General features: G+C 30.8%; 4 protein-coding genes across 4 annotated transcripts, besides 2 other annotated features; 2 read left to right on the plus strand and 2 right to left on the minus strand.

Annotated features, from left to right (window-relative positions):
- Positions 1 to 72: 72 nt before the first annotated feature.
- Positions 73 to 1,662, plus strand: TVAGG3_0675760 (ankyrin repeat protein family; the record flags this gene model as incomplete). Its single annotated transcript, XM_001320423.1, has 1 exon — positions 73 to 1,662. The coding sequence occupies one exon, from the start codon at positions 73 to 75 to the stop codon at positions 1,660 to 1,662; it is 1,590 nt and encodes a 529-aa protein (XP_001320458.1).
- A 457-nt stretch (positions 1,663 to 2,119) lies between these two features.
- Positions 2,120 to 2,141: a mobile genetic element.
- A 226-nt stretch (positions 2,142 to 2,367) lies between these two features.
- Positions 2,368 to 2,409: a mobile genetic element.
- A 1,285-nt stretch (positions 2,410 to 3,694) lies between these two features.
- Positions 3,695 to 5,518, minus strand: TVAGG3_0675790 (uncharacterized protein; the record flags this gene model as incomplete). The annotated part of the gene is made up of 1 exon (XM_001320422.2): positions 4,131 to 5,507. The coding sequence occupies one exon, from the start codon at positions 5,505 to 5,507 to the stop codon at positions 4,131 to 4,133; it is 1,377 nt and encodes a 458-aa protein (XP_001320457.2).
- A 205-nt stretch (positions 5,519 to 5,723) lies between these two features.
- Positions 5,724 to 7,532, minus strand: TVAGG3_0675800 (glycosyl hydrolase; the record flags this gene model as incomplete). The annotated part of the gene is made up of 1 exon (XM_001320421.2): positions 5,925 to 7,532. One exon carries the CDS (start codon positions 7,530 to 7,532, stop codon positions 5,925 to 5,927), a length of 1,608 nt encoding a protein of 535 aa, XP_001320456.2.
- A 466-nt stretch (positions 7,533 to 7,998) lies between these two features.
- On the plus strand, positions 7,999 to 11,643 carry TVAGG3_0675810 (RNA recognition motif-containing family; the record flags this gene model as incomplete). Its single annotated transcript, XM_001320420.1, has 1 exon — positions 8,012 to 11,485. The coding sequence occupies one exon, from the start codon at positions 8,012 to 8,014 to the stop codon at positions 11,483 to 11,485; it is 3,474 nt and encodes a 1,157-aa protein (XP_001320455.1).
- Positions 11,644 to 13,333: the final 1,690 nt, after the last annotated feature.

Genomic DNA, 13,333 nt, shown 5'->3' on the forward strand with positions numbered 1-13,333 from the left:
GCTCACATCAACGATTATATTAAGAATGAAAACTTCTTCGATACTTTTGAGGTAGAAGATATCAGAACAATCATGAAATATTCACATTTGACAGCTGATCAGTACATTACTCTTCTCAAGCAATCTCATTCAACTATTAACGCAACAAAATTATATGTTAGTACACGAAATGCTAACGTTACTATCCAAAATGTCGAAGAAATTGTATCAATTCTTAAATCTCTTAAAAAATACATGAAATTCAATATATTTGATGGAATCATTGATATTTTAAATCAAAAGGAGAAAGAAATAAGTGACTCTACAGAAAAAATTAAAGAACTTCAAGAAAAATTAAAAGAATCTCAAATTTTATCCAAAATCGCAGAACTTAAGGATTCTACTAATTTTGAAATCGTTTACAATTTCCTTGATGAACTTTCAGAGAATGGAAATCAAGAAATGATGTCAAAGGCTTGTAAAGAAGGACTTTGGAAAAAGGTTGCTCCCGCAAAAGATGAAGAAAAAGATCCTAAGTCGAATGTACTTCATGTCGCTTGTGAAAAAGGAAATCTCAGACTAGTTAAATCACTAATAGAATGTGGATGTTATATAGAAGAAGATGATTATCATTGGCGTACTCCACTAATTATTGCATCAAAATATGGTAATCTCGAAGTTGTTAAATATCTCATCTCAGCTGGAGCTGAAAAAGAAGCACACGATTATGATAGAAATACTCCACTTATTATTGCATCATGTGGGGGCCATCTTGAGGTTGTTAAATATCTTATCTCAGTTGGAGCTAATAAGGATGCAAAAAGTAATGATTTACCTACTCCACTTATTGCTGCATCATGTAAAGGCCAACTTGAAGTTGTTAAATATCTTATCTCAGTTGGAGCTGATAAAGAAGCAAAAGATAATGATGTTTTTACATCACTTGTTGCGGCAGCAGGATTTGGTCAACTTGGAGTTGTTAAATATCTTATCTCAATTGGAGCTAATAAGGATGCAAAAAGTAATGATTTACCTACTCCACTTATTGCTGCATCATGTAAAGGCCAACTTGAAGTTGTTAAATATCTTATCTCAGTTGGAGCTGATAAAGAAGCAAAAGATAAAGATGGACGTACTCCACTTATTGCTGCATCAGAAGAAGATCATCTTGATGTTGTTAAATATCTTATCTCAGTTGGAGCTAATAAAGAAGCAAAAGATAAAGATGGAAATACTCCACTTATGATTGCATCGAAATGGAATGAACTTGAGGTTGTTGAATATCTTATCTCTGTTGGAGCTAATAAAGAAGCAAAAGATAATGACGGAAATACTCCACTTATTAATGCATTGAAAAATTATAATGTAGAAGTTGCTATATATCTTATCTCAGTTGGAGTTAATAAAGAAGCAAAAGATAAAGATGATATTACTCCACTTATTATTGCATCAAAATATGGCTATCTTAAAGTTGTTAAATATCTTATCTCAGTTGGAGCTAATAAAGAAGCAAAAGATAATGACGGAAATACTCCACTTATTATTGCATCGAAAAAGGGTAAATTTGAGGTTGTTGAATATCTTATCTCTGTTGGAGCTAATAAAGAAGCAAAAAATAATGATGGAAGATCTGCAATCGATGTTGCTTCGGGTTATACGAAGACTTTTTTGAGTGATATATGATTTCATTATCAGAGACTAGAAATGACAGTCAAATTGTCCCCAAAACAAGTAAAACAGACTACATTATAAATAAATAAATATATACATACACATACACAAATTACAATTGTATTTTTTATAGTAACTTTCGTGAAAGATTATTGAAAATTAACTTTAAGGGTCCACAGTATTTTTTAAACTTTTCAAAAAATTGAATTAATTGTTATTGTCTTTTTCTAATTCGATTTTTTAACTCAAGTTTCTGACAACTGGCGTAAATCACCATTTAAAGCTAACCTTAAAAACTAAAATTGAGGGGGAAGTCATACGAGCGGAAGAATACCCGTAATGAAATCCAAAAAATTAATTAAAAAACAGTAAATAAGTAAGATATGATAGTGAAATCTATACTAAGGCATGGGACTTGCCATATAAATTTTGGTTATTAATAACTATGGCAGGATTGTCTACTCTTTAAGGCTTCACTAACATGACAAAAATTATTCAAAATAAGGATGCCATTTTGCGAATGATGTCACCTTTATAGCACAAATTTTCGGTCTCTTGCGTTCAACCTAAAATATCTATTTTTTTTACCTCGGAAAATAGATATACAATCAATATAAATTCTAGTCTATCATTTTCGAAAAAAGCTCATCATAACTCATGTTAGTGGAAGAAGGCCTTTTTAAGTGGGGCAACAAAAATTGATAAGCGCACTTTTAAGGCTCCAGTTCCCACTCTCTCAATTTTCAAAATTAAATATATTCGTCAATAAGAGTTTTCTGGTATTACTACACAAATTATTCTATGTCTTTAATTATAAGTCATGAAAACACATACTGACGAATATATTCAGTTTTGAAAATGAGGCATTATCATTTTCGTCTGGAAAAAGTGACAAAATTATCATTTTCGTCTGAATTATTGAACTATAACTCTATTTCTAATAATTATAAGCGCAATCTACCCATACACAGCTTTATTTAATAGCTCCTTTTGCATGTTATCATTCTAGTTCCAACTTCAAATTGTTTCAATTTTTGTGATTTTCCAGTCAATTTTTTAGCGAAGTCAAAATCATAAACTCAAACTATTCAATTTATTTTCATCAAAATTTCCTAATAGATGCATTGCAATTCAAGTAATTATCATTGCATTGCAATCTCATAAATTTATCTTTTTAGCATGACCCTGAAAATAAAAAATTATCATTTTCGTCTGACGAAAATGATAATTTTGTCACTTTTCCAGACGAAAATAATAATCCTTCTTTGAAAAATTGAGAGGGTGAGGACTGAGCCTTATGAAGCACAAAATTTACAAGAATATTTTAAAAATGAACAATTTATTGAAAAGTGATAACAAATATGAAATAAAAGAATTTAGTTTGAGGGGTAATATAGGGTTGTTAGATTCCCGACGATAGGTGTCTTGGAAGATTTGCCTGGTGTCATCATAGTGTCTTTAAATCAAAAATTTTATTTTGGAGTTAGTTTTATTGATTTTTCAATAAAAAACATTTCTAAAACAAGAAAATAAAACGATAAAATATTTATATTTTATATAAGGATCTTATATATTTAAAATAAATATCATTTTATTTTTTTCATTGGTGTCTGTCAAACCATAATACACTATTCAAAAATTCAATGTGTCTTGCGGTTTCAAAAGACACCTTCAAATTGAACGATAGCACAGACACTATTGAATTTTACCCATTGTATTTAGTTTTTACCCTTTTTATTTTTAAGAATTAATGACTGAAACAGCCGTTTTGCTATGACTTCAATCACTTTTATTTATTATTTTAAATATTATTTAATTTTATTATTTGAATAGGCCAACTTATATTTGAGAAGCTCAATTTGAGACCACTTAATACATTGAAATATCATAAATATTGAAATATTAAAAAGTGTATTTCAAAATATTGAAATTATAAAAATTTATAATACTGAAATTGAGACAAATTAATAAATTCAATGTGTTTTTTTTGAAATAACTCTCAAATATTATTTTTTTGTTTATTTAATGATGAATAAATATGATTGCTTTAGTCAATCATAAAAACTAATTTAAGTTTAAAATAATGAAAGGATAATTTGATCGTTTTTTAAAATACAATTATTTTTGATGATTTGCAAGAATCTTTGAAAAGAATATAATATAGGTTCTATTTTTGTAAAATTTATCCAAATCATGTATTACATAAATTACGATTAAAACGATGAAAGAACCAAAAAGTGTGTTTTGTGTTTTGTTGTTGCGTGTTGGATGCGGGATCCTGTTATTTCCGAAATCGACAAAAAATTTGGAAATTTAATTTCCGAAATCGAAATTATATTAATGTTTTTAATATTCTTATATCAAAAGGATTAAAGTTCATTAAGAGAAAAACAATTCTTCTTCTTCAATCTATTGGCGCATTTATTTCTACACGCCAATAAGGAAGGAAAATTATAAGACACCATGGTGTCTTCAAAACGCTAATTTTTGATATTTTTAACAACCCCAGGGTAATAATTTTCATTAAATTTTTTGTTGCATTTTTCTGGATTATTAACTCCGCACAGCATATCTCTTAAATTTAGCACAGAACATTCAGTTGTAAACTTTGCAAACTGATCATCATTGCGGCATAAGATAGGTGTCAAATTATTAATTATTTGGTTGGTAATTTCATGGATTGTTGGTCTTATTGCTAAATCCATCATCTTTTCATTTGAGTGAAAGTATTTTTTGCAGTATCCTTCCATCAATTCCTTAAGATATTCTGATGGCTTCAGAATTCCAATTTCTTTTGTCAAATCCGTGAATTCTTTCATTAACTCTAAATAGTTTTTGTAGAAATTCGATGTTTCATCTTTCTTCTTTCCCCTGATGTAAGAAAAGAAAATGTACAAAATCATACTTGATCCGAAGTTGAATTTCTCGTTTAGCAATGCATTAGGAAGATACATTGGTATTGGAGCAAAATCATACAAATTGATACTATCAATTTTCTTAGTTTGGTCTGCTTTTTGGCTTGTTTTAATGAATTTTTTAAATTCATAAAGATTGTGATTCTGAATCAAGGCTTTTCCATCGTTTTCATTAAGGATAAGCATATACTTCCTAAAGAACGGAGTTTGATGCATGAAAATTTCACTTTTTGGCAATGAAATCAAAATTCTTGGAATGTAATCTTGTTGGTAGCGAATCGGCACGCTTCTATTGTAACCAACAATAGAAAGGAATTTTCCCAAGCGTTCTATGGTTTTTGTTTGTTGATCATCTTTAGATGTATTCATAATATTGCAATCAAGGTATTTGAAGTTTAGGACGTTTGTATTCATACCTTGGAATATTTGAAGACAAATAGCTCGCTTGTAATCCGAATCTTTCCTTGTAAAAATTGAAATATTATATCTCTGTAAAATATACAGTTTCTCTGCCTCTGATATTTCTTTTGCACGACCGAATATGTATGGGTTGTAAATGTATCGGAAAAATTCGCCTTCCATTTTATCATTAAAATCTTTGTTATGTAATACTTGAACAATGGAATAGTCTGGCTTATTAAGAGTGGGCATCTTTAGTTTATTAAAGTTCTTTGAGCCAATGAAAAACAGACTGTATGCGAAAGAATTATCAACATTTTCATAATAGTTTTTTGCTTTTCGTATATTAATCTTATCTTTCTCATTATCAACACCAAATTCGAGGTTGTTGTGATTGTTTATCGTCCATTCGATGATATACTTTCTTAATGACCTAATAACTGCCCTTGGCTGACCAAGAATATAGAACAAGTCCTCACTTGTCCATTTTCCCGCTTTCTCCTTATACTCTTTGACAATTTGGGCATCTGAATCTTGGCTCATTTTTATTGAAAAATTAAAAATTATCCATCATAAATTCCCATTATTTTTCCACAAAAATTCCAACATTTTACGGAAGTTATCTCTATATCACTTAATTAAACAAATATACTTTTATTTTGTTGAATTGATTCTTCAAAATATTTCAACACATGATATATCACGTAATTAAAACGAATATTATTAAGAACTGAAACAGCAGTTATTGAAGGTTCGATTATTTTGCTTTTATACTGATTAATTTTATTTCCAACAAAATATATTGTCATTCTTTTTTTGATATCTTATATACGAATCGAGACATCAATTATAAGCTCAGATTGTTCAAAGATTTTAATCATTACAATCATACTTTTTCTCTCTATAAATATACCATTTTTATATAAATAAATATATGAGGTCATGTGGGTACATACTTAATTATAAGTTTAGATCAAAATGACCGGTAATTGGACATCTACCGATAAGACAGTTAACTGTTGAGTGGATACTTAATGAAGTTAATTCAAAACCAACAATTATTGAAAAAACATGTGGAATGATGTTAACTTCATAAGGATCGAATGAAGAAACAAAAATGACATTTGTATTGACTTTTTGAATTTCATTGAGTAAGTCAAGTTGCTTTGTGTTTAGTCCTGGCCTGAATGGAGCAAAAACTACGATATCAGCTGCTTTTGAAGCATCAATTGATTGCTTGATTTCTTCTTCTGTTGGATTTTTACTAATATTAACAATTTCCAAACAACTAGCACGAGATGGATTACTTTCATCATTGTTGGCTTCCTTCAAAACATCTGCAAATGATGGAATTAATTTGAATTCGAATGAAACATTCTTTTGAGGTAATTTTGTATATACACAGACGACTTTTCTACCATTAAAAGGTATAAGGCCATTTTCATCTCTTGGAACTGCAATTGAATTCTGACTGATTTCATTAGAAAGTTTTTTAAGATTTGAAATATAAATTTCTTCATTTTCATCATATTTATTTGTTTCTAAAGCATGTTTGAGTTTGAGTTTAGAAGATATAATCCTTCTGCATGAATCGTCAATTAATTGTTCTGGAATTACTCCAGATTTTACATCATTTAAAACTCCTTCAATCATTTTGTAGAATTCAGCAAAATCACCTTCCATTGTATTGGCAATTAAAATGTTATTTCCTGCCAAAATTGCTTTTCTTACTGCAACATCGATTCCTTGAATAGAAACACCTTTCATAACTAAAGAATCTGTAACAAGAAGTCCATCAAATCCAAGTTCTTTTCTGATGTAATTGATTACTTTTGGAGAAAGAGATGCTGGATTTTCTTCATCAAGAGGTGACAATAAATGAGCTGTCATAATCGAATCGACACCTGCTTCAATGGCATCTTTGAAAGGAGGAATGTCTTTTTTCATAAATTCATCATATTTGTGAATAATATGAGGCAATTCACGATGAGAATCTTGAAATGTGCTTCCATGACCTGGAAAATGCTTGGCACATGTTAAACAGCCTGCCTTCTTGTGACCATTTATATGAGCTTTGATATAATTTGAAATTTTTTGAGGATCAAAGCCAAATGACCGAGCACCAATTACAGGATTCCTTGAGTTATCATTAATGTCGCATACAGGAGCTAAGTTCATATTTATTCCCAAAGATAATAAAACTTTTGCTACACTTTCAGAGAGATCTTGACAATTTGCAATTGAATTTGTTGAAACTATGGCAGCGGCACCAGGAAATCTTGGAATATCTTCGCTATACCGTTCAACATTTCCACCTTCCATATCAGATGAAATGAATGCTGGGAATCCAAATTCTTTTAGAGAATATTCTTGGAAATCACTTGTTAATTTTTTGATCTCTTTTCCATTACCAAGATTAATGGTGAATAGAATTAAGTTACCTATGTGATATTTTTTGATCAAATTAAATATTTCAGCATCGAGTTGTTTTCCAGGCAAGTTAAACATAAACATTTGTCTAACTTTCTGTTCAAGTGTTAAATTCTTTAGAATCTCTTCAACTTCCATATAGAAATATGATAATTTTATATGATCATTTCCAAGATTAGATCTTACATAACATATGATTTCATTTTTGAGCTATTTTTTCTTTATTTCCCGTTCATATGAATTTAATTCTATAATATTTAACATTTGGAGCTAATATTTCATCTTATTGGCTATTCAAATCAACTATTGATATGGTCATATAAGCTTTACAAAAGATCTTGAATTTGAAAGAATCGTAAGAACACAATAAAATTGTTGATATTTAAGAATACATACAAAATTATGGCGAAAATAATAATTAAAAATTGAATACAAAGGATTTTTTATTTTGAATAAAAATTTTCATAAGGCTATTCGATATTTATCCTAATATTTAATCTTTTCAATAGTAGTAGAATTAAGATGATTAATTATCTCACAACGTTGTAGAAAAATAAGAGAAAACTTTACGCCGCATGTCAATTTTCTTCTCAATTGTATAAATAGAAATAAAAAAAATGAGTGATGAATTTTCCCAATTAGCAGAGTATTTAATATACTCATCTTGTCCAAATGTTAATGACAAGGTTGATCTTGCCCTTGAAGACATTGGACAAGAAGTTGCTCAACTTTATTTAAATACGCCTATTTTTCAAAATATTTCGACCCAAATGAGCCGAGCACAACTTGCGCAACTTCTTAACTACATGTTTTTTCTTATTGCCTACACTTATGAAATACCAAAAGATAAGAAATCTCCAGGAGATGATGTAAAACAAACTTATGAGTTAGCAGCTGCTTCTATTATTCTCGATTTATTAAATTCAAGGTCCCAAGCAATTGTTTCCTTTATCCAATCCTCAATCGAAGCTTTGAGTCTTTATCTTCAAAATCAAGCTTCATCGCAAATGGTACAAATCGAATCCACATGCTTAGTTCGCGAGCTTCTGCAGGTACAGCCACTAGCTTTGATTGTTGATTCGATTTTAGAAAGATATCCAAATATCAAATGGATTCCAAAGAAAGATGACTATGCAAATATCGCAACATACGGACAAAATTTCATTCAATATGTTAATCACGTTTCTACTAAGCCACCTTCAAACCAATACTTAGATACGATCAATCAATACCAAAATGCTCTTGTTACAGCCTTGGGATCAACAATACAGATCATTCCACAATATATCCAAGCAATTGAGAACCAATTCGAAAAGGATACATTAGCTTTTCCCGAAAGAACAACTCTTGCTCAGTTAATTTCAGTCGTTGCGAAAAATTCAATCATTATTACGTTTAATTCTATCGAATGCGTATTTACGCAACCTACAAAACTACCAGAATTAGTTCCTTGGATTGCTCAATATTATTTTTCACAAATTACAAAAGGATATGGCACAGTTCGTAAACTTTATGCAACATCCAATGGTACAGAAGGCTTCCAGACTATTCTCGAAGGCTTAGTATCAACAAATAGCCAGATGCAAGCTTTAATTAATTTCATTCGCGGATTAATTACACAACAACCGAAATCGTTCCATGATGTCTTCATAAACCAAATAGTAACATCAGTTCCCCTCATTACCCAAGTTGTTGAACAATCATCTACAGTATTACAAGCTTCCGTTGATGCTTTCACCAGATACCTTGAATCACAGAAGTCACAAGCAGCTGCAGCCACAGAATTTCCTAAAATTGAGAACATTCCGAACACTTTATTCGATCAAGATCCTTATTCATCGATTGTCTTCCCATTCATCAACGCCTGCCACAATTTGCTTCTCACACTTTCAAATCATAGCGAAAGCAATACAATTATTGCTACTTTATCCAACGTTTACCAAAATCTTCGAAATGAAATCCAGAAAGTTGAGAATTTGAACGACCGCGCTCGATTAAATATTATCTGTGATTCAATTGATAACTATTGGATCAAATTCTCTGATGATTACCAGATGTACGGATATAATCCAAAAGATGAGACGACAAGAATCGGATTTATCGCAAGTGCATTGGTCCTTACATCAAGGGCATGCTTACTCTGCACAGATATGAGAACTTTGAAAGTTATGAAATTTGGCATTGACACAGCTCTCAATAAGATCAAAGGATACTTCGTTAATTTGGATCCAATAAATTCAATCATCACCCAATACATCAATTTCGTTAACCAACAAGCATCAAATTACGCATTATTACCAACTGGAACGGCATCTATAGCAGTTTACAGCCTTGCGAATAAAGCACAGTCTGCTATAGCCCAATACGCTGATTTTAATGACGTAACTGATATTGTTTCCGCTCTTTTGATCGTTGATCAAATTTATCCAACATTCCAGTGCGCAGAAAACATTTTTAATGAGAACAGACTTGTTGTAGAGCAAGTTGGAGCCACAACATTCGTTGCTCCAATCAAATTATTCTGCAGCGGAATTGCTAATTTCAGATTAGCTCTCAGCCAGTTCATTTTAGGCTTCATGAGGGTCAGTGCTATTATTGGCCTTCGCTCCAGTGAAGAATCCATTAAGATTGGAAGTCTCGCAGTATCTCATTGCGGATTTGATATCTCTCCCTTCATCGAAGCTCTCAACAAGACCAAGGAAAATCTTCCTAAGGCCATAGAGCCAATTAACAAGCTATCGTTCATCCTCTACGATGATATTGACTTCTTCAGAAAAGAATTGAACGGCGTACAGTCACTTGCCATCAGTATCGTCGATGCTTTTAAGCAAATTGCAAAGGTCGCCTACGCAGAGGAACTATCTCCTCATATCGGCGCCGCAATGAGATTATCCGAAATCATTGATTTCGCATTAACCATTGCTAATTGCTTCCAATTGAACGCTAAGTTACTTGTTAAACCCGTAATGGCATCAGTTCTCAGCACTTCCCTCCAACTTATGCAGAAATCTGCAACAGATATTGCACAAAATGTCCAAGATTGCAACAGATTCATTTATGCGTTTGCCGCTGCCACGTTACAAGCATCAGCCATCATGAAATGCTTCCCAGGACTCGAACAATACGGTGCATACGGATATGAATCTTGCAAATCGATCTTTTCCGATTTATATGACAGGTATCTTGGCCAGGACAGGTTACAAGAGACATACAACGTCATTTCCACTGTCTACAACCAATTGCAGACATTGAATAATTTCATTAAAGAGCAATACAACCAATTGCGAGCGAAAATGAACGAAGAAGAGATTATTCCACCACAAATCACTGCTACACAGAAGAGTACACTTAAATCGATTGATTTCACACCATTGACATACGATGCAGGCAGTGAAGAGAAGAAGAAGAAAGAAGAGGAAGAAGAGAGGAAGAGGAAAGAAAAAGAAGAGGAAGAAAGGAAGAAGATTGAAGAAGAAAAGAAGCGAAAAGAGGAAGAGAAGAAGAGGAAAGAAGAAGAAGAGAAAAGGAAGAAAGAAGAAGAAAGAAAACGTAAAGAAGAAGAGGAAAGAAAAAGAAAGGAAGAAGAAGAAGAAAGAAAGAGAAGAGAAGAGGAAGAAAGAAAACGTAAAGAAGAAGAAGAGAGAAAGAGAAGAGAAGAAGAGGAAAGAAGGATTAAAGAAGAGAAAGAAAGACAAAGATTGATCGAAGAAGAAAGAAGAAGACAAGAAGATGAAGCAAGATTAAGAAAAGCTGAAGAAGAAAGAAAGAGAAGAGAAGAAGAAGATAGAAAACAAAGAGAAATGGAAGAATTAAGAAGGCAAGAAGAAGAAAGATTAAGATTAAAGATACAGGAAGAAATGGTCTTGGATTCTTATGATTTGTTGATGCAGAAACTTCAAACTCCTCAGCCAACAAATGACAACAAACCTCTCGAAATTCAAAATGTAAGAAGATACGTGGATACATTGAAACAACTCATCGCAAGGCTCCAGGAAAGACCTGATAACCAGGATATACCTAGATCTATCCATACTTTGATTCAGGCAATTAATAGTAACCTTCAGGTTGCTCAAGCAAATGCAATTCAATGATTTATTTTATTTTATTTTTTATATAAGTTTTTTTTATTTAAGGATACCCTTACGTGTCAGATTTTTTGCGCATACGAAGAAGTCATGCTAGACATGAGCTATAAACCTGAAATTTTAGCAACATATTTAAAACTTTTTAAACTACAATACACTTTAATATTCAAGAACAAAAATATTCTTTTTAGAAATTACATAATTATTTTATGTGAAATCTATATAAAAACATATTTTGCGAGCGTAACTTTTTTCTTTATAAGCACCTTATATGACTGATAAACTGTGAAGGCACATAATTGTTAATTCATAGAGTTGATATGTTTCCAAAATTGAGAGGAAATTTGAAAATTGAATACCCTTTCAATTCAATTTTCAAAAGATATCAGCTCCTTCAATAATTGAAGGACGATTTTGATCATTTGCTCTTAAAACAAGTATGACATGGAGAAAAAAGTTACGCTCGCAAATCTGAAATATAACTATCATATAAAAAAATTAAATTTCTAATTTTTTACTCTATAGATATTATTGGCCACTTGTGTAATGCATAAAAGTTTATGTCATATGCATACATTTGGAAGTATGGGAGACGAGGGAAATTACTTCTATGAGGCACTAGGATTTTTAAAAATTTCTCTATCGGACTCACCATTCAATTTCTCGAAAATTAAAAAAAATCAATAATAGCTAAAATGTATTATGCATAACAAATTTTAATGTTACACGGTATTTTTTGAACTTCATGACATGAATTTTCTTTATATTTTTTTTTTTGGATTTTCTATGATTTATGCGATAGGCTGGAACAACATTGTAAGTGCAATGATATCATTTATAGAGAAATCTAAAACTTCAGCATTCAGAACTCGCAACCACAAAAATATTCATTTGCTAAGTAAGTAAAGTTGATTAAGTTCGACACTTAGCTTTTATACGTAAAACCAAGTGTGTATTGTTATTTCTTGTTAAATTATTGAGAAAAAAATAAATTGTAAGAGAAACGATACTGATTATTGAAATAATATTGAGGGTAGCTGCAGATTTCTTCATTAACATGCCGGAAATTTGTTAATCTTGGTTTTCTATCATAAAATCTGTCGAAGAATCTAAAAACGGAGATATGAAATAGAGATCATGTAAATCTAGAGTATCCTGTCAGAAAAATAGACTAAGCATGTAACCCTTTTTTGGTCATAAACACTTTTTACCACTTAGTCATACAGATGATCATTAAATTTAAACGAGCACTTTTTGTCAGAATTTATTCTTTTACAAAGACAGAAGATTTTAGTATTATTTAATATTAGTGCTGTAGCAAAATTCAAAAAACGGTGAAAATTCAGTGAATTTGTGAATTCACATTTTTTTTCGACATTTTTCTTGATATATCCATGCACATTAAGAACACAGCTTTGATACGCTTAAAAAAGCATATTTCATATGAAATTGTTAAAGAAATAAACAATTTATATAAAAATTGCACTTATGGGCAGTTTAGATATATAATTTATATATAACATATATACAAATCCATAGACAAAGTGCAATAACTACAATGTTGTAGAAAATTACAGCAGAAATACTGACTTTTTGAAGGATAATAAGAATTCTTCTAAAAATACTGAAAATTAACATATTTCTGTACTCAATTTAGTATATGCACAGAAGTTATGATTTGGTGTTAGGTTTTTATGCCCCAAAATCTAGATTTTTGTGACATCAAATCTTATTAGTGGATAAATCAAAGACTGTCATTTTGAAATAAGCTCATATCAATAAATATCCATTTAAAAGCCTTATTATAATATGTAACTAGCAAAAAGCCTAATATTTATCAAAATTAATCAAATC

This window comes from Trichomonas vaginalis, chromosome III (genome assembly GCF_026262505.1).
Source record: "Trichomonas vaginalis G3 chromosome III, whole genome shotgun sequence".
Classification (NCBI taxonomy): Eukaryota; Parabasalia; order Trichomonadida; family Trichomonadidae; genus Trichomonas; species Trichomonas vaginalis.